The sequence below is a fragment of the Bombus pascuorum genome, chromosome 2 (assembly GCF_905332965.1).
Source record: "Bombus pascuorum chromosome 2, iyBomPasc1.1, whole genome shotgun sequence".
Taxonomy (NCBI): Eukaryota; Metazoa; Arthropoda; class Insecta; order Hymenoptera; family Apidae; genus Bombus; species Bombus pascuorum.
Window position 1 is genome coordinate 3,403,577 of NC_083489.1, and position 26,704 is coordinate 3,430,280.

General features: G+C 41.2%; 1 protein-coding gene and 1 long non-coding RNA gene across 16 annotated transcripts in view; one reads left to right on the forward strand and one right to left on the reverse strand.

The window, feature by feature from the left end:
* The window catches only part of LOC132916229 (uncharacterized), a 210,210-nt gene extending 204,089 nt beyond the window's left edge, over nucleotides 1-6,121 (reverse strand). For all 3 annotated transcript variants that reach the window (XR_009660045.1, XR_009660046.1, XR_009660044.1), the window contains exon 1: nucleotides 1,466-6,121. This is a non-coding gene — a long non-coding RNA (uncharacterized LOC132916229). The remainder of the gene's footprint in view (nucleotides 1-1,465) is intronic.
* Nucleotides 1-25,491, forward strand: part of LOC132916222 (gamma-aminobutyric acid receptor subunit beta) — a 100,145-nt gene extending 74,654 nt beyond the window's left edge. For 2 of the 13 annotated variants that reach the window (XM_060976025.1, XM_060976026.1), the window contains exons 6-11: nucleotides 6,376-6,513; nucleotides 7,722-7,859; nucleotides 9,392-9,676; nucleotides 9,899-10,047; nucleotides 11,874-12,036; nucleotides 12,489-25,491. In XM_060976025.1, coding sequence (XP_060832008.1) covers nucleotides 6,376-6,513; nucleotides 7,722-7,859; nucleotides 9,392-9,676; nucleotides 9,899-10,047; nucleotides 11,874-12,036; nucleotides 12,489-12,634 — 1,019 coding nt within the window. In that variant the 3' untranslated portion in view covers nucleotides 12,635-25,491. The remainder of the gene's footprint in view (nucleotides 1-6,375; nucleotides 6,514-7,721; nucleotides 7,860-9,391; nucleotides 9,677-9,898; nucleotides 10,048-11,873; nucleotides 12,037-12,488) is intronic. The other 11 variants (XM_060976030.1, XM_060976029.1, XM_060976032.1 and 8 more) reach the window with 8 other exon arrangements.
* The last annotated feature ends 1,213 nt before the right edge of the window (nucleotides 25,492-26,704 follow it).

Genomic DNA, 26,704 nt, shown 5'->3' on the forward strand with positions numbered 1-26,704 from the left:
ACGCGTGTGGCTCGGCAACGAGGCACAGTGTGCGAACAACAAGAGCACCTTGACGAGAAGCGTGTCCGCAATAGCCGAGACGACCGTCTCGATCGGGTCGCTCGCTGTATACGCAATCAACCCTGACGTTGACTTCAGCACGAAAACGAGTCGACGACACACGGCTCGATTAGACGTGCCGCTACGTTTAGGCTGCTAATAGTGTTACGAGAACGCATAGAGAACGAAAGGTCTCGCAAAGCGAGAAACAAGCTAACGCCCCTGGTAACACACCAGTGTACGGTGGCACGTACGGGAAAGCTAACCCAACCACCTTGCGTGGGTGTAGATGTGCGGCTGCGAATTCCTCTTTGTGTGTATGTATAAACGCGCGAATGGCCTGTGTGCGTGTGCGTATTATCACGAGCTCGCGCCGATTATCACTGCTGCAAATTGCACGCGATTATTGGGTGTGTGAAACCGAAAGAGGATGCCCGGATGCTCACCCTCTCTCTCTCTCTTTATCTATATATCTTTATCTCTCTCTCTCTCTTTCCTCTATTCGATCGAAGGGTTTCTTTCAATCATTTTATTAGCGAATCAATTCGAACGAACGAATTTTTCTCGTTCCTCTTCGATCGAAGCATCGTATCTCGTTGGAGAGAGGGCTAGTTCGCGGTGAAAAACGATTAATTAGCCTTCGAAAATCGGTGATCGTCGAAAAGCGGGCAAACCGCCGCCTCGTTAGAAATATTTATCGTAAACAAGTTATTAACTCGTTAACGATAATCGGTCCAGCAGTCTGATCATTTAGCAGCCATTAAATCATTGCCCCTGTATCAATAAGTTCGGTAATTGTACCGTATAATCCAGTAGCCAGCTATTCGCCTCAGTTCTCGATAACGATACAATATGTATTATCGATGGTCGGATAAGCAAATAAATGATAAAACGAACGCACCTGGTAACCAACCAGTTAAATTACAACGATCGTTTCGCGTAACGATTCGAGCCGAGGATTGTATAAGGGTTGAAACGAGGAGAAACAAAGAAAAAAAAAAAAAAAAAGAAACAAAAAGGAGTCGTGAAACGCATCCGGTGCCTTTGATTATACCAGAAGTCTAGCGGAGATTGGTAATCTATACGGGGACAATGGAAAAAGTTTCGGCCTAACTCGTTCCGGCTAAGAGATCTATATTAAAACTCAGTCGTTTGCAGGATACGACGAAAGGCCGCCGGAAGTCGGACGCTCGAGATATCAAAGTAACTTGACCAAGTTCGTTGATTAGTTTCGCGGAGTAGAAAGCCGGATCGTGCCGTCGTCCTTAATTGCTCCAGCTTCGTCCCCGGCGAAATTATTACTGTCGTTAGAAGTATTTCTGTTCCGATCTGTCGCGGCCCATGCGCCATTCCCACCTACCGCCCATTCCACTTCCTCACGAAATGGTAATTAATAACGATTAATATCAAGGCTGATACTACTTACGTAAATGGACGAAGCATCAATCGTCGATGCCAGCCAGCTCGAAACATTCGGCAAACATTTCACTTCGTGGAAAACGATATAAAAGCACGCTCTTAGCAATACCGTAATGGAGGAAATGCGTGCAAACGCAACGCGAATAGATTCCAATCTAACTATAAACGACGAGTAATTACAGAAAATTGTTCGATGACTTTCAACGCTACTCGTTTCCAGAATATTTCCATCGGTCGCTAATGTTCTCGCGTAATTTATTTTAATTAATACAACTTTATTCGTCCGACCAAATCCACGTTTTAATTCGGTCTAATTAAAACAATGCTCGCTTAATTATCGATCGAAATGTACTCTCCGTTACCCCGAAAATTCAGGATCGTCGTTACTCGTATTTAACGAGTTACATAATATTTTCACCGTAACTATTTTGATTCGTGGAAAATAATGAATCCATTGTAGCCCTACGCTGAATGGACACGGAGGAAGGATATTAATTAAATTTTTTCAAACGCGATTCATTGGCATCGTTATTTTTAATCCCGTTATCGGTCGATGTAACACGCCCACTCGTTATTGTCGCGATTTATCGAGCCGGCATAGGTCATCAACGACAAACTTGGTCAAGCCCGAGAATTCATTTGCGAGCCCGAGTGAAAAAATAAACGACGGCCTTTGTTATCGAACCAGTTTGCGATGTTTGGCCTGCTACGTGGCGCATTAACGTTATTGTACTACCGCGTTTTCCAATATAATCGCGTTTCGGCGTTACACGATGTTGCCATCGTCGACGAAAGCGGACGTGCAATTTGCAGTAACTCCAAACGACAGGTAGTGAGCTCGATCACGCAGAAGTACGGTCAACCGTTGATCCACCGTTGGTGGATATCGAGCTGACCGACGTTTACGCAGCAAGGGCAGACGCATTTCGTGGTGGTTTGTAGACGTAAAAAGAAAAAAAAAAAGGGTAAACATTTAAAGAGTAAAAAGTACATATCGAAAAGAAAAAAGAAAAAGTTGAAAATGTAAAGAGATTATCCTCGTCGAAAATAATTCGAGGACGAGTACGAGTTTCCGTATCCTCGATCGCAATCTGCGTGACATAACCGTACATAACCGTAAAACGTATTTACGAGCATCCTCCGAAGGGTCTCCACTGTACCAATTTACCACAATTGTGAACTATCACGTCGGTCTTAGCAAACTTTAGTGTAATTTCTCCGCAACCGCATACAGCGAATGTCTCGCTACCGTGTCGAGTTTCTGCTCGATCGGGAATACGCGCAGAGAATATCGACTCAGAACGAAGGTATTCAAAGATATCGATGTAAAGAATCGAAAACAAAAAAAACAGAAAAAAACGAGGAAAAATTTACGACACGATATCAAACGACGGAGAAATCGCACAAAAATTGAGAAAACCATAGAGCACACGCACAGTTGTATATATCAGACAATTTTTCGAACAAAACGATGATCAAAACATATTATAACTTTGGCTCCGACGACGAAATGTCTTTACGAACGTGTGCTACATGAATACACTAAAAGTCACCACTTTGCCACTGTCACAAAACCACCACCACCACTTGACCATCACTATCACAAAACCAAGCCCCCGGCCCCCTCTAAAAAGCCTCCGACATATAGCACTGAGCCTCGTGTCCGGGGACGTAGTAAAGGGCCGACGACGGCCAGCCCCGAAGGAGGCTAAACACAGAAAACGACGTGTCGACTACGATGCGACCGAATTAAAACGCATTGTGCATCTAGCCCAGCGCATGTAAGAACGAAACGACTGCAGCATTTTAGCCACGACGTGACGTGCCGTGGCCCCGTTCTCGGTATGCCTACATATTCATTTTTTCGAATATCTAGTTATGATATATCGACCTTGGAAAACCAATTTTCTCTTATTTTGTTAATATTCCAAAAACTGGTACCCAATTCCCCCGGCCACTTTTGCGTATGCTATTAATCATACTTATAGTAACCGTAGTTTGATGATACTCCGTCCTAGATGAAAGTCGGCATGCCTTTGGCACGAAAATATTTTGTTCCGCTCTCTTAACCCAGGACCGAATTTTCGACTGCGCAACTTTAGTCGGCATCGAGTTTTTGCTTCCTGTTATTTATACTTGTGCGTGCCTTTAACGATCCGTTGAATGTACCGCTTTGGGTATCGTCGGTAATCTACCGTGTATTCACCAGAGAACCACCGGTTCTCGTTGCTTAAGCGAAGCATTTAGAATTTAAATATTTTTTTCCACGAGATCGTAGTAAAACGACTATCTCCCTGAAATTGAATTCAATATCGTTATAACGGACCTTGATCTATCTCTTTTTAATTCTACGAATTATCCGTTATGAAATATAAAACTTGGGCAAAGTTGCTGAAAAAGTTCAGACAGATAAAAATTCGATTTCAATCTTTTACTTTGAACGATACATTTCGCGAGTATGCTATCGCGATTTGAATAATTCGCTCGTCTCGTTTCAAAAGAAATAGTTGCCGCGGCGGGTACGGGCGATCGTTAAAGTAAAAAAATTGATCGACTGAATTCGATCCAGGCTAAATGGGATCCGATAATAGCATACTTTGCGAACGCGAATATTGCAAACGACCATTCCAACGGGAGTAAAAAGAAGTTAAATTCCGTGTTCAGAATTCGTGTCACTGGTAAAGCACAAAGCATGCGGCATCGGGCATGACGTACAAAATTACGTGGCACGAAGCATGCGATTGTATATGCTGATGCATGTAAACGTGTGTGTGTGTTTGTGTATTTTGTGTGCGTATATGTGCGAAGGGAGCGCGCGCGCGCGCCTATCCGCCAAGTCCACCCACGTATTTTCCAAATCCCGCACAACCACCGCATGCCGAGGCACGAAACTTTTTTTCTTCGCTTCTCCATATCTACTTTATACACTTTCCACTTATCGTCTTATATAACCTAAACTTGGTACCACCACTACGATCCTATACGGTTCTCTTTGCTAATGTTGCCGCAACCCTCCTTTTCTTACGGTATTTCGCCAGTCACTCTGACCTCTCCTTCTTCCCCTCCGCACCCCCTCAAACAAGTAATGCTTAACGTTGCCCCAATCCAGGAAAATTTTTTTTTTTTTTTTTAGAGAAGAAAAAGAGAAAAAATGTAACCTGTCCATTTGTAATCGGTTTACGCGTATTGCTACATTTATGATGTACGCTATATCGCTATATGCGACGAACATCGGCGAACAGAATATTCTTTTTTTCGTTTATGTAAAACATTTTTTCCAAACATCAGAAAGTAGTAACTATATTTTATACCGATTAATGTTTCGTTAAAACGTAGAGAAATAATGTAAACGTTTTACGTTTTGTAAAATACGATATATTTTGTAGTATATGATGTATATTTTACGCTTTTTATCGGACGCGTTGACGGATACGTGAAATATGAGAAAATTAAGGGAAAAGTGTGGAAGAGAAATGTTTCAAAAAATGAAAACGACGAAGGGGAATTTCGTTTTCAAAAAGCGGAAACGAGATGAAAAGACGACGCGAATAGGAGAAACCAGTAAATCGTTTTAACCAAGTAGAGGAAAAAGGGGGGAGAAGGAAGACACGAAGAAAAGATCGATAGTTTAAAATTAGCGAAACTCTCGCGACAATTAAATTACACGGTTTCTTGCTGAAGGCAGCCCGTTGAATGTTAACGAGGCTAGCTCGTGCATCGGGAAACATCGGAATCAGGCTGGCAATCGACACACGCCAGAGTCGCGAACATTGTACAGATAAATCTGCCGAGCGGCAAAGCATTCGCCAGGCGGAATTACAGAGAGGCATTTACCGGCCGAAAATGAGCAAACGGAACGGAGAACGGCGATAGTATTTCCGTGTTCCAAAAACAAAAGCAGTTAATCTCGAATACTCGGTCGTAGATCGCTTAATCCACGTTTCGCCGATGTTCGCGCAATGTGGCCGACGCCGCGATGGAATGCCACTTTGGTGCCTGGAATGCGGTGTAACGATCGTAATCACCTAAGATTCAGTTACGGAGGAATGTTTCTCGGGCCGGTATGTGCACGCTCGAGGCCGCGCCGAGGAATTAGAGGAACATAAATAGGTGCGAATTCCGATCGATCGCGGAAAATTCGCCGTCGATCGCGAACGGATACGTTTTGTGTCAGCGTAATTAAAACGCACGATCTGTCCCCACGTTCGATAAATTATTCCAACGTAGACATTCGTCTATAGCTCGGTTATTATTTTCGAGAGGTACAACTCGTTCCTCGTGGCCTCGATAGCTCGTACCATACTCGAAAGGATTTTTGCGAGAAAGATTATGGACGTATGGAAAGTAAATCGCCGAAACGATAGCATCGACGGATAAACGCAAGAGTTTACGAGAACTCAACGACGATTAAAAAGCGGATGATGCTGCATACGGAGGACTTTTTCTACGTCCATAAGAGACGATTATAAACGCTGCACACGCGCAACGGTTCAAAGTATTGTCGTTTTCGATCGCGTCTGATAATCGGCCGAATTGACTCCTCAGTCACTACGGCCGACGATTATTTCAACGCCTAGCTCGATTATGCCAACGATTTTTGCAGCGCAGAAACGCACCTTAAGCCGATCTATACCTACGTAGAATAGAATAGAACGAGAGAGATAAAATTGTACAAAAGCGTTGGATAATGGATAATGTAAATATAGCGATAGACGCCGTGTAGAAGCGGTTTAGGGTGCTAGATACAATGTTTTGCTTCTATCTACGTCCTTACCCTCTATGACCCAACCTGCCCAGTTTAACCTCGTGACATCTCTGTTCTCCTGAAAAGTCCTCTTAATACCTACCACACAAAACTTGAGTGTCTAATTATTGTATGTTAGAGCGAAGATATTTGTGTTCTTGTTCTCCCGGCAGTTGGATACACAATGCGCGATATTCGGTACAAATGGAACGCCGGCCTACAGTCGGTCGGCATCTCGAACGAGGTGGAACTACCGCAGTTTCGCGTGCTCGGTCACAGGCAACGACATTCAACCATACACCTATCTACAGGTAGATATCCCCCTCTTATTAGTTCTTCCTTCTGAACTTCGTCCAAAAGGCTCGCGCAGATGATTAAATAATTATTGACTTATTGTAACATAATTGTCACACGCGTGTACACGCCGTTATATACAGTACGATATGTGTGAAGCGTTGTTTTCTTTCCTTTTTATAATTTTTATTTTTCTTCTACATGTATATATTTTGACATTTTCTTTCCTTTGTTTTTAATGTATATTTCTTTTCTTTTCTTTTCCTGTTTATTGACTCGCACCGATATGCACCGATCACCGTTTCGCCTTCTATCGCGAACACAATCGATCGTTCCGATCAAGGAAGAGCTTACCCGTTAGGACGAAACCGTCCCCGGGGCTAACTCATTCGACCAACCGACCGATCGACTAATCAATCGACTTCATCGATCTTTAAATCCACGGAACAAAGGACGAAGACGAACTCTCCCAGTTCATACGAATCCATCGTTTCCGACTTAATCCTCTATCACGGGTCGGAAGTGGACGACGTACTTATTTCACTTACGATCGATCGTACAATCTTATCGTCAGTTTTTCTATGGTAACTATACCGTATGGTAACTATCTCGATACCGTGATTCGAAAGAAGAAAATAATACCGAGTCAACTTCCGACGAATCATCCACAACATCAAATCAAACCGACACGACGGGCTCTCAGCAAAATCCAAAGAAAAAAAGAACCGTACGACGTTACCGTCATCTTTTTTTCTCGATCGTCTCCGTCGATCGAAAAGATCGCACGAATCAACTACGAGACCACTACACCAAAGAAAATGAACAAACAAACGAACAGCTAATAAATTCCGCTTGCACGTCCTCCTGCGCTCGTGTTCGATCTTTATTGTCCCCCCGTTAAATGGTTCTCTAGTGAGAAACGCAAAGAATAAGAACGAATGGATGGGACAGATAGATAGAGGAAAGAACGGAGAATAGAACAAAGAGAAAAGAATGGAACGAATAAAGCGAAACACGCACAGATTGAAAGAGAAACAAATAGAGAAAAATTAAACGTTAATCAAACACGTGTGTGTAATAAGAAAGAGAGGGAAATAAAGAGAGCGGACTTGTTGGGGTTTTGACGGGGGTGCGAGGTAAGTGGAGGCCCCCTCGGAGCTGAAACGCGTTTGAGGGCTTCCGCGAAGGTACGTACCAACCGCGGGGGGTCTCTCTATTTTTTCAGTCGGATACACGATGAGGGACATCCGGTACAAGTGGAACGAGGGCCCGAACAGCGTCGGTGTCAGCAACGAGGTCTCCCTGCCTCAGTTCAAGGTCCTTGGTCATCGTCAACGAGCCATGGAGATTAGTCTAACTACCGGTAACGTATGAATAGAACCCCACCCCCACCAACAACCAAAAAAAAAAAAAATTAATAATTCAACCCTCGCTTTTAACGGTATGGGTAAGGTGGAGAGACACGTTTGCGCTATCCGATGTCCGCAACCACGATGTCGCTCGCAGCAACGTTACTCTACGTTGATCAATCGTCGATCGATCGATCGATATCTCTCTCTTTCTCGCGATCTGCGGCCCTCTGTGCAGATACACCACGTTGCTGGATGTGAAATCCTTAGGCTCGTTTCGTCGTTGCTTTTCATTGTCGTTGCGATTCCTAGAGATTTTACGTATTTTACGTATAGTGATTTCTAGTGATTTCTACCGTTGCAAATAATTCCTAGAGATTTTGATCGCGTATTCTTAACAAGTCCAAACGGTCTCGATTATTTCTAACGATCCCCGATGATCTATTCCTAATGATTCTTAGTGAATGTTAGTAAACTTTATTATTGCCCATGATGCCTAGCGATTTCGATTATTTCCGGTAAATTTCCAGCGATTTCAATTATTCCTAATAATTACCAGTTTTCGAACGTACGCTTCGATCGTTACATTTGCATCGCGTACAGAAATATAGAAAGTTTCTGATACGGTGTGATGTAACAATCACATGTTGAAAGTATCAACGAGAAGATACCTTAATAAAGTTTTTTACGTCAGTAACGATCTTCCGATGAGTGTGATGTCGAAACAGTGCTTCTTCATTAAGGCTCGAGTTAATATCCTTTGGTCGGAAGACAAGCGGTGTAATCGTCGTTCGCGTCGCTACCGACGCATCACGCGAGTAATCTCACCGCAAGACACGCCATCGTTACTCTCTTCCGCGCAGCATCTCTTCTTTGAAGTTCCATCTGCTCGGAGCTAACGACTGAGCTCATAACCGTGGGATCCGAGCAGCAATCAGACCTTCCGAGCAAATCCCATTTTCCTCCCGTGAACGTCGTTGATTCTTCTTGCGATTCGTAACGGAGAAGACGTAAAGCGAGAAGGGCTATAAACCGACGAGAATTCGCTGGGCGAAAAGAAGCAGCGAGGCAACAACTCGATTTTCTATCCACGCCGATTCCTCGTTCCGTCTTTTCCGCCTCGCTGCCGACCCCGCATAAACCTCTTTTCCTCGAGCACACGCGACATCCTCTTGTATTCTCGAGCACACGCAACAGATCTATCAACGCCGCGAAAACTTTGCTTAACATCTTGCGACGCGTATCTGTCTGACGTAACGAAGGGGAACGACGAGATGGAGAGAAAAGGAGGAGAAAGAAAAACAAGAGGGAAGGGAAGAACGTTTCTGCTTGCCTTTCGTAGTCGATAAGCATCGTAAAGAAGGCAAAGAGGAAAACGAAAAGAGAAAGAGAGAGATATCGATTCTAGAGAAGGGAAGTATAAAAATGAAAAGGGACCAGAGTGAAAGAGAGACATGAAAAAAGTAACGACAACTAAAGAATAGAAAGAGACATTTCATGGCGCCTCTCCGTCCCCCTATCCTAACTGTCGATCTTTTCATCGTAGGAAATTATTCGCGGCTGGCCTGCGAGATCCAGTTCGTACGGTCGATGGGCTACTACCTGATTCAAATCTACATTCCTTCGGGCTTGATCGTCATTATCTCGTGGGTGAGCTTTTGGCTGAACCGTAACGCGACCCCCGCTCGGGTGGCCCTCGGAGTAACCACTGTGCTCACCATGACCACCCTTATGTCATCGACGAACGCGGCGTTACCGAAAATCTCCTATGTCAAGTCTATCGACGTTTACCTAGGAACGTGTTTCGTCATGGTGTTTGCCTCGTTGCTCGGTGAGTACTCTTACGTGCTCTTCTATAATACGTATGTACAAATATTGTTTCTTTCTATATCGTTTATCTTAATCTTCGTATCTGGGAAATTTTATACCGCGTCACGATTTCTCCGTAACAAAGGAAAATTCTCTAGCGTATAAGTTCTCTCGGTAGTTGTATATATATATATATATATATGTATCTTGTTTTATTGTTTGCGTGGGATCTCTGTCTTTGCAGAATACGCGACGGTGGGTTATATGGCAAAGAGGATTCAAATGAGAAAGAATCGGTTCCAAAAAATCGCAGAAAGTATGAAGACAGCGAGGGAGAATCCAGGACCACCTGGAGTACCTGGTGATCACGGAGATCACGCGCCTAAGCAAACTGTGAGTGTAACATCGACCAATCTGTCGCGCCCCATTCATCTTTCTTTCCGATTAGAATATTTCTGTTGCCATCGACATTCCATATGCGTTATGCCTCTTTAGCCATGTAAATAGTCCGATCGAATTGATCGAATTGAAGAAAGAAGCAATTTCTAGCTGCGCAGTAGAATAGCGTTATTATTACTATCAATCACGTTAGTGCTACCACGTTACTTTTGCTAGTCCAGCATTGCCGTTTTATCGTCGTATACCATCAATTATTTTCGCTACTTTTTCGCAAGTTTCAAGTTTTAACGTCATGACACGACACTTTCGACCACGAGGATCAACCGTATAGTTTGTTCACGATAACCAGAGGTTCGATCCTCGCCGTGCACCAACATGAAAAACAGAGGGACGAAAAAACGAGATATTTTTTTTGTCGTTCGAAAAACGAGTGAGCCGCGAAAGGTCAAAAGCTAAAAGGTTCTCTGAAAAGAATTCCCATTCGGTCGTGTTACGCCGGTCGGTGGTGGCGATTCGTGTTCGGACATGCGATGCACTATAAATTTTCTTTTAATCTCGGGGATTGTGAAACGAGAACGAAAAATATTAAAGGGAACGCGGGTCGAGGGGAAGGCCAGGGGAGAAACGACAGACAGAAAGAAGACTGGAAAGAAGGCGGTGCCGTCGGATGGATTGCATTGCGGTATCGCGCGTAAAATGTCGCCAGGATAAGGCAGTTTAATTAATTTTGAACTGGATTAATTACTCGCTCTTTGACACGCTGTGCGGGCCGCACCGCGCGCGATATAAACAAGAACGCTTCGTGTCGCACGGCTCATTTCATCGGCCGGTTTTCCAGCTTCGGAAAAGAAAAAAAAAGTAGCACGCGGCAAAGAGAAAAGGAGCGAGGGGCGTTAATGAAAATGACACATAGATAAAAGCACAACGACGTTGCCCCGATGTCTTTCTCTCTGTTTTCTACTTTCAAACGTGATTAAACGCGGACACGAAGCTTGCATTAACGCGGAAACCGCTTCGTACATCCGCTAGAATTCCATTACACTTCGAATCACAGATTGAGCGTAAATGAACGGTGGGAAGTAAAGAAGTCGCGTAGATCTTAAAGTCAGGTGAGTCGTTTGATAGATTTGCGATCTACGGTGACTCGTGAAAGTATTTCAATACTTGCCATGGAAAACTTTTGCGTATATGTAGATTGAACGTGTTATAAGAACACTATATAATATATGTATATCGTATATAAAACATCTTACAATTTAACTGTATAATAAGACTCGACTGTCATGATTATACTGTCAAAATGTGAAACCAAACTGAAAATATACGTAAGAATTACAAGATATTTATTCATACATCCACATTAATCCACTACGTGAATAGCCATTTTAAACGTATGTTAAGTGTTAAATATGGACCGATTGAATATTACGATTCATTAATATAGTGGTCAATTGGCTGTTTAAATACTTCTATAATCTCTGCAAAATATACATATGCTATATATTTGCAATTTCTATATATATTTCCAGATTTGTTTCAAACATTACCAATATAATCATGGTAGTCGGGTCTCGTTACAATGCTAATGAAATCTAAGAATGTTTCATATTGTGAATACACGTAATGTATTCACGAAAGATTTCTACAAGTATGCAAATACTTTTACGAGTCACTGTAGAATGTGAAACTACGGAAGAAAAAGAGTAAAATATAGTAGAACTCGCGTTTGTCCATCCTCGATGTCGCATGCCAATCTACCAAAGTAAGGGGTTCTCCTCGAAAAAGGACACCCCACGCCGAACTGCCGTGTCTCTTGTAAGTGGTCCCGTGTTGTCCAGGAGGTGCGGTTCAAGGTGCACGACCCGAAGGCACACAGCAAAGGTGGAACGCTCGAAAATACCATAAACGGACGAGCCGATGAAGAGGTAGCGCCGGCGCCGCAACATCTTATTCATCCTGGCAAGGATATCAGCAAGCTCTACGGTACGACCGAATATTCTCTATCTCTCAAATTATCGGCTTATATCGAGATTTTCCTTTTGTACTCCTTTTACGAGAAATTAAAAAGGCATTAAAAAGAAATGAAGTTAAAATATCTGATTCCCTAGGTTACCTATTCTTAAATTTTTAAGCTGAATTGACAGTAATAATCGATAAGTATAGAAAATCCTTAAAACCAGATTTGAACGATTGCATAGCGAATTACATAGAAGAATGTTTCATAGTTGTAAACTAACTCTATTCAAGCCTTTTCCCACCCACAGTCGATGGTAAAATTATTCTCCGGCAAGAAGCAAGACACCAATGTATTCATAGAAAAATATATTTACACCACGATAATCGCTTTCTTTAAAAAAAAATACATAATATGAACACACATGTATATGATTTGTCCGTTAAAACAAATTAACGCATAGATGAATTTTTCTTGTTAGGTATGACGCCATCGGATATCGATAAATATTCCCGCATCGTGTTTCCTGTATGTTTCGTCTGTTTCAACCTGATGTACTGGATCATCTACCTGCACATCAGCGACGTCGTGGCGGACGATCTGGTGCTTCTCGAGGAGGCGAAATAAACGAAGAGAAGGCGACGATCGCGCGTGTACGATGGACGAAACGTGCGGTCAAAGACAGATACGAAAGTATTGGGAACAGGGGGTAAAGTCGATTCGCAGCAGGAACTACGAAATAGGTCTAAAATTATTGAAAAAAAATCAATGTCCCGCCAGGACTAAAAGTCCTAAGAGTGCGACGGACTAAAAATAACGTTGTGATTACTTCGATACGAAGGGAGATGGATAAACTGTACAAGCTAGATCGACATTGGCATCCTGGATCGACGAATAGAACTAGAAAAAGAAGAGCGAAGAAGTTCGAAGCGAGAACGACTAAGGAAACGTATAGAGATCGGGGTTAGCGATTGTTAATGGCTAACTTGACCGCGAACACTGTTTCGATGTGAAATGGAAAGTGTCGAGACCAAAGACGTCGACGAAGAGGTAACAAACGAGCCGGGCGCCTCTGTGCTTCGATCGAGTAAGAGATAGAGACAGCCGCTGGTCAGACCGGTCGGACGACTAAAACGCGTTGTGACTACTTCGTGACATTCCAATCGTAGCGCACTGATCGTAAATCTCCCTGCGCCTGCGACGTGATTTTCGATTTTACGCGACCCATCGCTGATTCTCGTTCCCATGTTTAATCGCGACGACGACGCGAGCGTATATTATCCACGATACGCGAAAAATTGAAAGTGGAAAACTTGCGATCGCTGGCAGAGAACGAAAACTAAGAAGAAAAAAAATGCGAACGAAATAGAAAAACAGAGAACAGTAAAGAAAACAAATTCAAAAACTAAAACTGCGAATCCACGAGCGTGCATACTTTAAACATTGCCAGTCTAGATACCTAGGTCTTTAAAAAAGAAGAAGAGAATACCTTCGATATAAACACTTGTCAATTTAGCCACCATTATATACATACATATATACATACATATAAATAAATAAATATATATATATATAGTAAAAAAAATTAACTAAACGTAAGGAAGAACACAAAATAAAAGCCCGTCAGTTCGAGACCGACGAATCGAGACGAGGCCGATGGAAAACGAGAAATTCTAAGAACGAGTCGATCGAGAATTCAACGATCGTCGCTCGAATGGCGCTCGAGTGTACATGTGATTGAGCGGAACGACGAAGAATCGCGTGAATCTGCGTGTGCGAGACCGCGTGACTGTGTGTGTGCGCGCGCGCCACTGTCCTACGTGTACAAGTGCGTGCCTTCGTGTGTGTCTGCGTGCGTGCCTATACATGTGTGTATATGTACGTGCGTATGTGCGAGCGTGCGTGCATACGTACGTGCGTGCGTACGTGCGTGCGTACATGCGTACCTGCGTGCGTACGTGTGTGTTACTCTACGAGCGCCAGCGCACGTGCACGAAAGAATAAAAAGAGTCGAGGAGAAAAGGTTTTTGTTTCGAACGAAGACAAAAAACGGTTCACTACCGGAGACTGGTGCGACTTAATCCGTTAAGTAAGTACGTTTTAAGTATCTACGTATGTAAGGAGACATACGTGTGCATGTGCATCGTAAATGCGTTACGTACGTACGCGCATGCACATTAGGTAATTACGTGCAGACACACGTACACGACTATCCGCGCGTCGACAACACACGAGGTAACGGATCCTCGAGAAGCGTCCTCGCGATGAAATACGATCGATCCTTCGTCTGTATCGAGCCAGAAGAAAGATCGATCGCGACGAATCGCAAAGCATCCCGATGGACGCGGCCGGATCGACGAGCGGAGCGAGCAACAATTTCAACGCGAGTCGCATCATTTCGAGGTAGAGCTGTTTTCTCGAATGTCTTTTTTATTGCCACGAACGTTATGTGTGTCCGTTTCATTTTATACCACTTTTTTACCATTTATAGAACTCGTCGGACGAAGCGACTTTTATATTTCCGTCACTTCTATGATCGCGATCCTCCCTCGGAATCGTGTAACTTCCGTGGAATCGTCGCGGCGCGCAACCCTGTACGTGTTCGTGTACGTGGCTCAACGGGGAGTAACTTTTTAGCTCGTACTACTACGTAGCCGCGAAAAAAACTGTTATACGTAGAGATCTACTCCCAGAACGTACGATTAGGTCGGACGTAAGAGTTATTCCAATTTTTCGCGAAATTGCAAAACACGAGGTTGGGAGGGGCCAGCCAAGGAGGAGTCCGCAAATTGAACGCGAGCCGCTTCAGGCTGCGGAATAAGCTTTTTTCCTCCCGTCGTTTTAGCATTGAAACAGAACACGAAAAGAAAAAAGAGAAGCGCACCGCGATCAAACGAAATCAAACAGCTTTTTTCTGTTTAGTGGCACGCAGGCGTAGAGAAACGCTTTCGCGAAAACGATTTAAAATACGTCCTCGCTGAAGAATGCGGTAGAAAGGACAGAAGGGAAGAGAAGCGAGAGAGCGACGCGAGAATCTCGAGGAAACAGAAAAGAGAAAAGAGTGAAAAAGATCTCCCTTGAATCGTCCTTCTTTTAATGGTTCTTCTTAGTCGCGCGTCACTCTGCAACGAGTTATTCCCAACCGTAACCGTAAACGCAACGTAAACGCTCTTGTTTCCTATTCGAAATACTTTTGACGTCCTATCGAGCAAAACGACAAACGAAATTGTAAGCGAAGAACGGTGTCGCGATGGTTCGTGCGACGCCGTGCATAAAGCACATCCGAGAAAACGAGCAGCGATCGCATTTATCCTCGCGCGTGGATTAGTTTTACCGTCGAACACATGTACACCGCGGCGCGGTCCTTCCGTGGAGAGGCCCTTGGTCTTCCCCGGTAGCTGTTCCGTCGGTACGTTTTTGCTGAGTTAATTAACGCCAATTGTATGCCGTTCTACTTCCGTCTTTTGGATACTCCATGCTGTATGCTCGCATTTTTCCATCCACCATCTCTCCTACTCACTGTGTGCGACCGCGCGCGTTCACGGACACGGACCTTAACCACATCCACGAATGCCAGTGTCGCACACACGAACGAGAATCATCTTGATTCCCCAAGTGCATATACGCATACGTACGTTCGTACATGTAACACACTTCTGCTTTCCTGTCTCTCCTTTTCATTTCATCCCTCGTCCCTCTTTCTCTCTGTCTCTTCTGTCTCTTCCAACGTGGTTTGCTGGCTGCAGACTGGGTCGTGGAAGCTTGCCATTCAGGATATCGACCAGCTGACACGCCCAACCCGCCCACCACCCTCTATTCTTCTCTCTCCTTCTCACTGTCCATGCCTGCCTCTCTTTCGCTCAAATTCTTTCCCTGTCTTTCGCGTCTGTCTCTCGATCTCTCCGTTTCCTTCTTTTTCCCGAGCGCTCTCCGCCGCTCTTCTCTACAATCGCCAAACAGTCCGTTTGCCAGACGCTCTTGCTCATTGTGCATTTAATAAGGAGCTTCTTGCCTTGGTACTCTGCGAGAATTCTTTATAAAAGTAGGTAATCTTGCTCGAGGATCTCCTTGGTCGCCATCCCCCTCGAATATACGGAAGAAGTGGCCGAGGGAAGTTCGTGTTTGGCCGTCCCGTTCCACCACCCTCCAAAAACCCGTGCAACTTACGAGAGAACGAATGCTCCTTGATTAACCTCGCCACCACCGTCGTTGTTATCGGCGCGTTGCATTACGCGTTTGCTTGTTATTACGTCGAACGATCGAACGATACACCGTTGAAGGGGCGACGCTCTTTCGATCTGTGTCGATCGGGCGAGAACACGATAGTCGAAGCGGTAATACGCACCTAAGGGAGATTAAGGCAAAAGGGTCGATCGATTCTGGCAGCGAGGTGGGACGGGACGTAAATTAACATTCTTAACCCTCGTTCGTCTCTTCGTTCTGCACGTATTATGATGATAATTGTAAGTAATATCGACGATACTTCCACGTCCGCCCCAACGGAAGCATTATTACGCAATTTATATATAATTGTACATCTGTTATCTACTTGGAGTCTCTATTATAGCGAAAAAGGAAGGGAAAAGGAACTAGCGTTTTATCGTTGTGATATATTCTACAGTGTCTATATGCATTTATTCATACGTATATCACGTATGCATTCATGCATACCCACGTGTTTGTACGTATGTACGTTATATACGTGTGCCTATTGTTTACGTTGAATCTATGAAGCCGTGTGTGCGCGTGTACACGAGGAACTGGCACGTCCACAAAGGTGACGAGGGTAAGGAGCTCTTCCGTAGCGAGCGAACTATAATAGGTAGTTAGACTAAGCTACAAGCGAATTATACCGATAAAACGAAGGAAGGGACCTTCCTCGATAATCGTTTCCTTTTTCTCATCTTTTTCTCCATTTTATTTCTCTCGCCATAAACTACAAATTAGATAATAATCCGAGTGCACGAACAGAACACCGAGGAAACGAAACTGTAATAACACAGAAGAGTCGGGAGACCGATTCGGTGAATCACGACAGATCGCAATCGTGTACACTCCAACATTTCCTGTCCATTTCTGCGCGAAATGATTACGTGTGCGTGTATATATATATATACATACATATATATATATATATAAGCTTATTCGATACGTTTCGGCGGAAAGTAAACGCGCGTGAAGGCGGAAACGCAATAGATACGTTCCAAGCGCAAAAAGATAGAGAAATCTCATATAGGATGTAACTCATACCTTGTACGTATATACTCACACAACTAGACACACGCACACACGTCTACCTACACAAACATATATAAATATATATAATCTATATTTTCGAAAGTTCATTCGAGGAACGTTTCTCTCACCGTCTAGATCTCGAGCACCCTCGAAACACCAGCTTACGCTGAAAACACCATTGGATAACGATTGGCAAGCGAACAAACGTCGATTCGCGACAAAGTGTCGAAACGATAACGCTTGGAACTTTCTTAACGTTTCTCTTCCCCAACGGCGCCACGCGTGAAAAAAAAAAAGAACAGAGAAAAGAAAGTTAAAAAAGGGAAAAAGAAATTTTTAATCCGCGATATAACGTCATCACGAACAAGCTGACGCACGTGTTAAAACGTGCCTTGAAAATCGCGCGCCAGTTCCTCCGAACCGACCACGGTCAATTATTATTATTACTATGATTATTATTATTATTATTATCATTATCATTATTATTATTATTATCATTATCATTATTATTATTATTATTATTGTTGTTATTATTATTATTATTATTATTATTATTGATACTATTATACTAATATATATATATTATATACATAAACGTTTTAAGGATGAAAAATAAGAAATTTACGACGATCTCTGTCCTCTGGCAGGATAAAAGGCAAAAGAAGAAAAAAAAAAAGTGAAGAAAAGAAAATGAATAAGAGAAAAGGTGAAGACTCGCGTTACCGACGGTCACCTACGTATATATATAGATATAAATATTACCACGTAATTATATTACCTAAATGAAACGATATCGTTTAATTACCGGTGAGCACCATCGACGCGCGCGCAGGCATCTCGGCATTTAAACGAGACGAAACAAAAGAAAAAGAAAGGATGAAACCAAAACATTAAAAAAAAAAAAAGAGAAAAATAATGAAAATAGGGAGAAAGAGAAGAAACCTATTAATACTATACAAATCGATCATCTTGTAAATACGAGTTTTATACAGAGCGATTGTATTCGTTAAAGAAAAAAAAAAAACAAAGAGTACCTACTGCGAAGTAATATATACATATTATATATATACATATATATATATACATATTATATATATATAAATATATATACGCAAATGTAGTGCACACGAGAATGTGACTGTTCGCACATATTTAGGTAAATCACTTTTAAAGTATAGGGAGAAAAAAAAACAGAAGAAGTAGACTGGAGGCACGTCGGGGGACCGAAGTGAGTACGTACATTCGTTCGTTCGTTCGGTAGTGAATGATTAACTGGAAAAAATGTTAAATTAGTGTGAGAGGAAGGAAGACAAAGAGAAAGAGAGAGAGAGAGAGTATTTCAAGTAAAAAAAAAAAAGAAAAAAAAAAAGAAAACGTAGCGAATGATTGATGCGCGACGAGCGAGAGTATTTTCCAAAATCGACGAATCGATCGAGAATCGTGCACCAAACAACGTTGACGACCATACGACCACAATGTTCGAATTAGTTTACGATTTTCACGATTTTTCACGTCTACCCTAGAGAAATTCGTTGGGATATCGAACGAACGTGCAGGATCGAAACGATTCTAACGCTAACGATTCCAAAATAGAACCAAATCAATTACTCGATTTTATACGATCGTTCGAGAATCCTTGAGCTCTATCACGAAGTTCGGGAAACGCGTAATTGCTCAAAACGAAACTCCTCGATCAGCGTACGCTTGTGTACGGTGTGCACAGATTTTCATTTCGAATCAACGTTGTTTATTCGCGTGTAACAACAGAACAGCAAAAAATCTTGCTCTTGATCTTGTTTCTCATTGTTTGAGGATATTCTACGGAATATGCACGCAGAGAAAAGAAAATGTTCCTATCGAGAGCGTAAAGTATTTTCTACGATAGATCGACCAAGTGGTTCTTTTCGTCGGCACGATTCGATATCGTGGTCGATGGTCGTCCTCGGCGATGCACCGATATCGTAAATGAACAAGAAATCAAGCCACGGGCGTGCACACGACAAGACCATGTGAGTTCAAATCGCGTTGTAACGAAAACTGCCAACTTCATATTGCAATATACGTTTTAGTCAATCGTGGCGATGCACGGGGGGGAAAATAAAAATAATAAACCAGTCGACGAAACAAAGGAATTAGAGAAAAACAAGCACTAAGCGACTAAGGAATTGGAAAATCTGTCTGAACGGGTGTTAAACTCTTCGAGACCTATTTTCGGTTCGACGATCGATCGATAGCAGGAGAATACTCGGAGCAACGTTTCTCCCGTTGTATTTTCGTTGCACCTAGTTCGATTTCACGACGAACGATCCGCGGTTCGCTGCACCGCCGCTTTGCTGTTCGCGTCGACGCACGGGACGAAACGCGCGCAAGCTCAACGATCTCGCGAAACACGACGAACATTTCGATCAACTCGAATATAGCGATGTATCTTCGAACGGATAAACCGTGTTCAACGTGTTTTGTAACCTGTATCCGTTCCCTTAGGTTTCGTAGCCGAACAAAACAACAAAACAATTTGTATCATCCTGCTCAAAATAAAATTAACACCGCCGGGTTACGAATATATACCATTGGGCGTATCTGACTACACATACAAACATATGAATTGATTTGGCAGCCAACCTTTTTGATTTAGGAAAATTACAAAGTAGAGAAAAAGAAAGAAAGTGACGGAGAAGAATTGAATCGAAAGAGATACATACGTTCGGAGTAACTCGTTGCTCAAATCTCGATTTTTAAGCGGAACACCGATGTTAATGTGAACATTTCGTTTTAATGTTGCTCGTAGCATATTAAAACAGATGAAAAAAAGAGAAATAAAATGACAAACATGTGAACTTTGATCGATGGATATTAATAAGATGGTTTACGTTAGACTCGAACAACTATCGAATATTTATAATTTAATTTAGCCTCCCGTTGCTTTCATACCATGCTGTGTGTTTAGTAGCGAACGAGATTCTTCGGACTTTCATGACCTCGCTTTTTTCCAGTTTATATTGTTCGAGGCTCCAGCGGGTGTAAATCATTTTTACGATCTTAATGGATCTGCTTTAACGCCGTCGCGAGTACGACCGAGTTTATTCTCCAGGACAGCTTGCATTCTTTAAGCAAATTAACTTTTTACGATCCAGCGTCACGTATGGCGTGACGGTTAAACCGTACGTCGAGTTGATCAACGTTTTTCAAACGAAAAATTGTTAGTCTGTTGATTAAATAATAAAACGAAAGGTCCAGTCAATTTAATACACTTAACATGATATACTATATTTTTCATTGAGAAAGATATAAATGGAAAAGTGGAGGATGATATTGGGAAAGTTGTATTATATGCTATGGATTCCAGTATTTCGGTTCAAGTTACACGAAACACCAACGAAACTTCTCGCACTATTTTCCAAGAGAAAACGATTCACACTTTGAAACCTCGAACAATATTAGCAGGCGTCGGGCGTAAATATACGCGAGCGTATTCGCCGAGAACGGAGTATTTCTGTTCTCGGGTCTGATCAACGAGAAAGCATGTCCCGCTTCGTATTACGCAAGTTTGCAATTTCGTTCGCGTAGCTGCCAGAATCTTCCGGGATTTGGCACGTTTCTACGTTCGTAAACCGCTTGAAAACTTCGAAACCCCTTCGAATCGGAACTCTGCAACCCGCGTTACATGCAGCGAAGAAATATAAACGAGTTGTTCCAAGAGTATACCAAACCGGAGCCGTGCGGAACGTCTTCGATCGGATGGCGAACGACCGCGAATGTAAAAGATGCGGAATTCAACGGCCGAAGATCGGATACAGTGATCGTGCTCATGGACGACCGAAGGAAGAAGAACGAAAGTACGACGAGGTATCGCGCGACGGACTGTCTTGACGAGAGTATCAAATTCTAAAATGTATTTAATAACACACACTAATTGCATTATGTTGTAGAAACGTATTCTACGGTCGTTAACGATAAGAAGAACAATGTAGATACACGCAGTCGACACATTCACATATACATGTACGTACACGATATATAAGCAAAAACGAACACATACACACATAAAGAATAATACTTATATACATGCATACACGCAGTACATAACACGATACAATATACACGTACACACGAAGCATACCCCGTAGGTTGGGTGATTACCATCTCGATGCGATTATACATATATATAATTAATTATAAATATATATATAAATATAAATATATACATATACCAGCACTTGGTAGATATAGGTACACCCATACGTTTACCTATACTACCTTAAGAAAGAAAATTAAATAAAATTAAACAAAAGGAAAACACATCTACGTGGCTGTAACGCGCCGATTCTACGAAAAAAAAATAAAGAGAGAGCGCGACGAGAGAAACGAAAAGAGAAGAATGAGCTAGGGAAAGAGAGGAGAGAGAATAAAAAGGACGCGCGAGAATGGACAGTGTTGCATTTTGCACGACAGGGGCGTATATAGCAGTGCGAACATACATACATACATAACACACAATAGCGTAGACTTAATAGAATCCGTGAGAGTGTGGCTGATTTAATCGGGAGAGCGTGATTCGTCCGTGAAAGAATGTCCGCGTGTACACTATTGCATACGTGGTACGTGCGTGAGTATCTCCGTGGTCTGTATTTTATTGCGGAAGTTCCTGTTCCTCGAGAATTAACGAGAAGACATTTAGACGAAGACGATGATAACGACGATGCAAGTAGCCGAGAGCGGATGACAAAGTCGAGCCGTGAGAGTCACCGAGTTTTTGTAGATCCTTAAAGAACAACACAAAAAAAAAAAAAAAAAAATAAGAAAAAAATATACCGATTGCGCGGGTGCCTCGATATCTGCCCGATTGTTCGATCTTTTTCCTGCGTTTCGTTCGAGAAGAGTCGAGAATCTCGTTTTGCAACCACGACCACGAAAAACATTTTTGTCCGCATGAGAAACGAAATAGAATCGATTGGCGAATGTGATATACCTATATTTCCTTTTCAGATTAGAGAAACGACGAGAAACGATATAGAGAATATAAAGAAAAAAAAAAAAAAAAAAAAAAGAAAGAACGGGCAGATTACGGTACGCCCTGAATATATGATTAGCCGTGCGCCATTAAAGAAACCGTTTTTTGTAATATCCGAATAAAATGCATGGTCGACGACAACGTATATAAATATCAGCTCAATTACCATGATCGTCCCACAGAAAGGCGACTGTCCGCTGGAGAATAACCAATCCCACCCCGTCAACGAATGGCTATTGGAGAACGCGCGTGCATAGACAAAAATTTATCCTCGTAATCACGACTATATAGATTATGCGGTACAAACGAAAATTCTATCGACGAGAAGGAAAAGTATAGGCTATCTTTAACGCTCATCGAATGCCAAACAGAAAATTGTTCGTTATACGAGAGAAACGAGAGCGATTTATATAACCTACCAAAAGACCAAAGAATACACGAAAGGCGAAACTCAACGAAAGCAACGTTCAGTCTTTGATACTTTCCAAACCTAACATCTTTTCGTTACTCGCGTTCCACTATTGCTCTTCTTCTATTTTTGTTCCTTGTTTTTAACGCTATTCTGGTAATATTACGCTTGATCCTCTTTGTTGCGCAACAACACGAGCAAACGCTAAATCACGCCCGTCGTGTTACGCGAATCGCGTAAATCGAATTACAGTGTCTCTCGAACGATCTCACTCGCGATATTTTCAACGAGCATCTTGACAACTGCAGCAACCGAAGCTAGCTTTCTTTGTAACAGGCCAATACCTCGAAACCTATTCCCTCTCCCATTTAGCAATGTCTATCAATTAGGAATAAAATCTTATCTGGTTTTCGATATACATTACCGAGAGACGATAATCAATGGAAAGATAGCCAATCTTCGTTCCATCGTTTTGCAAAAATCCAAGACGCTCTTCTTGCAAAACAGTTTACATTCGTAGTGGAATGAATTCTTGACTGGTAGAATTGAAACGATCCACTATTACACCATAACAATGGTATACTGACTCCTTCGGTAATGTAATGAAATTGCGAAAAATTCAAGGTGAATAATCTAAAGGATAATTATCCTCAGTTTCTATCTTTTGTATCGGATACAAAAATAAAAATGTTAAATCTAAGATAAGATATATATGGAATGAAATTTATAGTACGACGTTTGACCATTTTTCCGAGCCTCTCTCCACTCGCGACGTTAAAGGGCTAAACATTTGAATAAATAAATTTCTACTCCGATATGTCGTGAACTGTAACGTCCTATAAATTGAAATTATCAGTTATTGGAAATATTGATTTTGTTCGATAAATATCAAATTAAAGTTATTTTTCAATTAAATAGCGGATATTTCATTCTGCCAGTGGAAGATTAATTTCCGTTCGCAGCGTTTCGTCGTACACCGTGCTTCACCTTCGTCCATTGCAGCAATATTTTCGCGTTCTCATCGATAGCTACGCGTTTCTTCTCATCATTCGTAGTTCACCATCGTGAAACTGACATCCAACGAGCGCGATTCGAGGCGAAACGATTACATTGTAAATAAATCAGATGATATTAAAAAAACTCAAAGAGAGAGGGGAAAAAGAGAAAGAGAGAGAGAGAGAGAGAGAGAGAGAGAGAGGAAAGAGTGAGAGAGATTCATAAATGAGAGAATACGAATGTGAGAGAAAATGTGAGGGAGAAAATGCAGATGCGATAGGAGAAAAAGAGAGAATGTACGTATATGAGCGTGTGTATTAATAAGTTATAATACGCAATCGCGTGTTAAATGCGTTAGAATCGGAGAATCGCTCGTGCTAACTGCCGAGAAAAGGATATATTAAGGGACGTAAGCGTGCCCTCGCGTTCGTGTGTCGTTTAACTAAAAAAAGGATTTAAGAAATATATTATATATATATAGGAAAGATAGAAAAAATGAGATGGTCAAAAGAAAAGATAAAAAAGGAGTAAATAAAACAGAGGCTCTCCTAGTTACTTGCTCATTGAAATAATATTCTAAATAACGTTCGTAACGGAACAAAAGTCTAGATATGCATCAGTATAATGAAAAATAATTTTACGTACGTATAAATAAGATTCACGCGCGCGCGGCTGCAGTCATGCGCGCGCATACACGCGCCATTTCTTTACTTTTCAAACTATGGGTCTTTCGAACCTAATCTTACCAGTGATCCATATCGATCTCGAAACTTCGCGACTTGTTCCGTGAAATCCGTAGAATATATCGAAAGGTTGTAATATTTTAACGATATTTTCGAGTAATAGCTACTGTTACAAAGGAAAACGAAAAGAGAGATACGATCCTTCCCTCCCTTTATTAATATTTATAAGTTCATGCTTCCTAGCGAAAGAATATTGATATAGTAACGGTGGAACTTCGACTTAATCGAGTAGTAGAAATTGTTAAAAGATTATAAATATCGAAAGTAGACCGTAGAATCACTTTGCAACATTGGTGCTTTTTATATATATATATATATAAAATATATTAAAAATATATATATATAAAAAAAATATATATATAACGAAAAGAAATAAAACGTTTCTAGATTCCGCACTGAAACATAACCCATACTATTTCCAACGATTAAGCACGGTATACATTTTTTATTCAGTGTAGTATGTACTCGATAAATCAGAAGGATTTAATTGAGGACTGTATTTATGACGCAATTAATTTCATGAAATTGCATAATTGCTGATAAATCTATTAAAGAAGAAAAAATAGTTTTCATTTTAAAAATATACACAAAATTGTTCATAGAAAGTTTTTAATTACGTTTGTATAAATATAGGGGAATATCGGGAAAAAGTGTGGTGTCGTGCGCGTGCCTGTTCGCCGCTGTGCGTTCACGAAGGATCACGATTTCTATATATTCAGATCGATCGCTGTAAGCCGTACAATTTACAGTGAGCATGTACGGCCTGTGAACAATTACAAGCTTGTAGCGAAAAAAGAAACAAACAAAAAAATATATACCAACAGAAAAAGAAAAGAGATGCACTCGAAATCACTTGGAGCATAACCATCTTTAAATGACGGCGAACATAACATACATTGTTACGTAAACGAGTATAACGGAAGAAAAAAAATCGTATCGTTGCATGACCGATATACCTAAATGAAACTATTACTACGTGATACGACGTTATTATGTAAAAGTTTTTATTGCGTGAGTAAAATTATGTTATGGATGAAAATGTGTACCTTGTAAATAATAAATCTCGTCCTCTTCTTCGTGCATCGAACACACTACCGACCAAACAATGTCCTTTCACGCACGTTTCGATCAGAATTCGACAATGATCGCCTTTCTTACATCCTCAACGATCACTCGCAATATCTATAAGAAAACTTTTAACTATCAATTCTATTCACTCGCTGATTGGTTAGAGCACATCTTTGTGTAAAAGAACTTAATTATTTAACGAAAAAGATAGAAAAATTAAACGCATGATTTGAACGCGTTATACGTCATTTGCAACTGACATCGTGAAGCTTATCCTTCGTAGTCACGTGATCGTAAAATCTTGTACCTAACGAAGGTATCTACGTTACGTAGGAAATAAGTATTTATTCCTACCAGTAGATGGCAAACTGATTTGAGGCCGATAAAATCGTCACATCGGAAACGCTTGTTATTAAAAGTTGATTTCATTTTGTTTCGTCAATAAAGCATATTTTATCTCTAAATACATATGTTTTTTATTTATTGAACTCCTTTTCCAAAATTTCAAATAGATAAACATTTTTAATGCTTTAGACTTTTCCAGAAGCTTTGTCCCTTCTAATCAATACTTCCGCAAACTATATTTTAGGAATGTGTAAATTATATCACATAAAATTAAATTATTAAATTGGATTAATGTTGTGCTCAAAGTATGTATATCTAAGTCTTTATAACATAAAGATGGTACACAAACTACAAAAATATATGTATATATTCATATTTAATACATATGTACACCTACACATCTTGAACAAACTGGAACTCGAATCGAATGTGAATTTCAAAACAACTGTTTGCGATTAAATTGAAGAATGTTTAAATAACCGTTCTGTTAATTCGTATCTTTCAGCATTGAAACTACGTGAATACTGTTTTAAGTTCGAAAATAAGAAGTTAAAGCCTACCTTTAATAAGCTAAACCTAACCTTTTTCAACTTTTTCTGCAGCATTCTCTAAACAAAAGTACGTGAACTGCAGTTACGTTAACTTCTTCAACTACATAATCGTTTACTATCATCTTACAGATGAAAGACACAGATACAACAGCCTCGCTTTTGTTCATTTTATATTGCTTTCATAAAATAAAATTAAGGTTAAGGACAATCATTTGAACGTTCTCGTACTTTGTATTCATTATCTCTACACATATACAATTTTATTATTTATGTAGTGTCGACAATGGAAATATAATATTTAGGACACTAAGATATACGTTACGTTGCCGTGGTTTA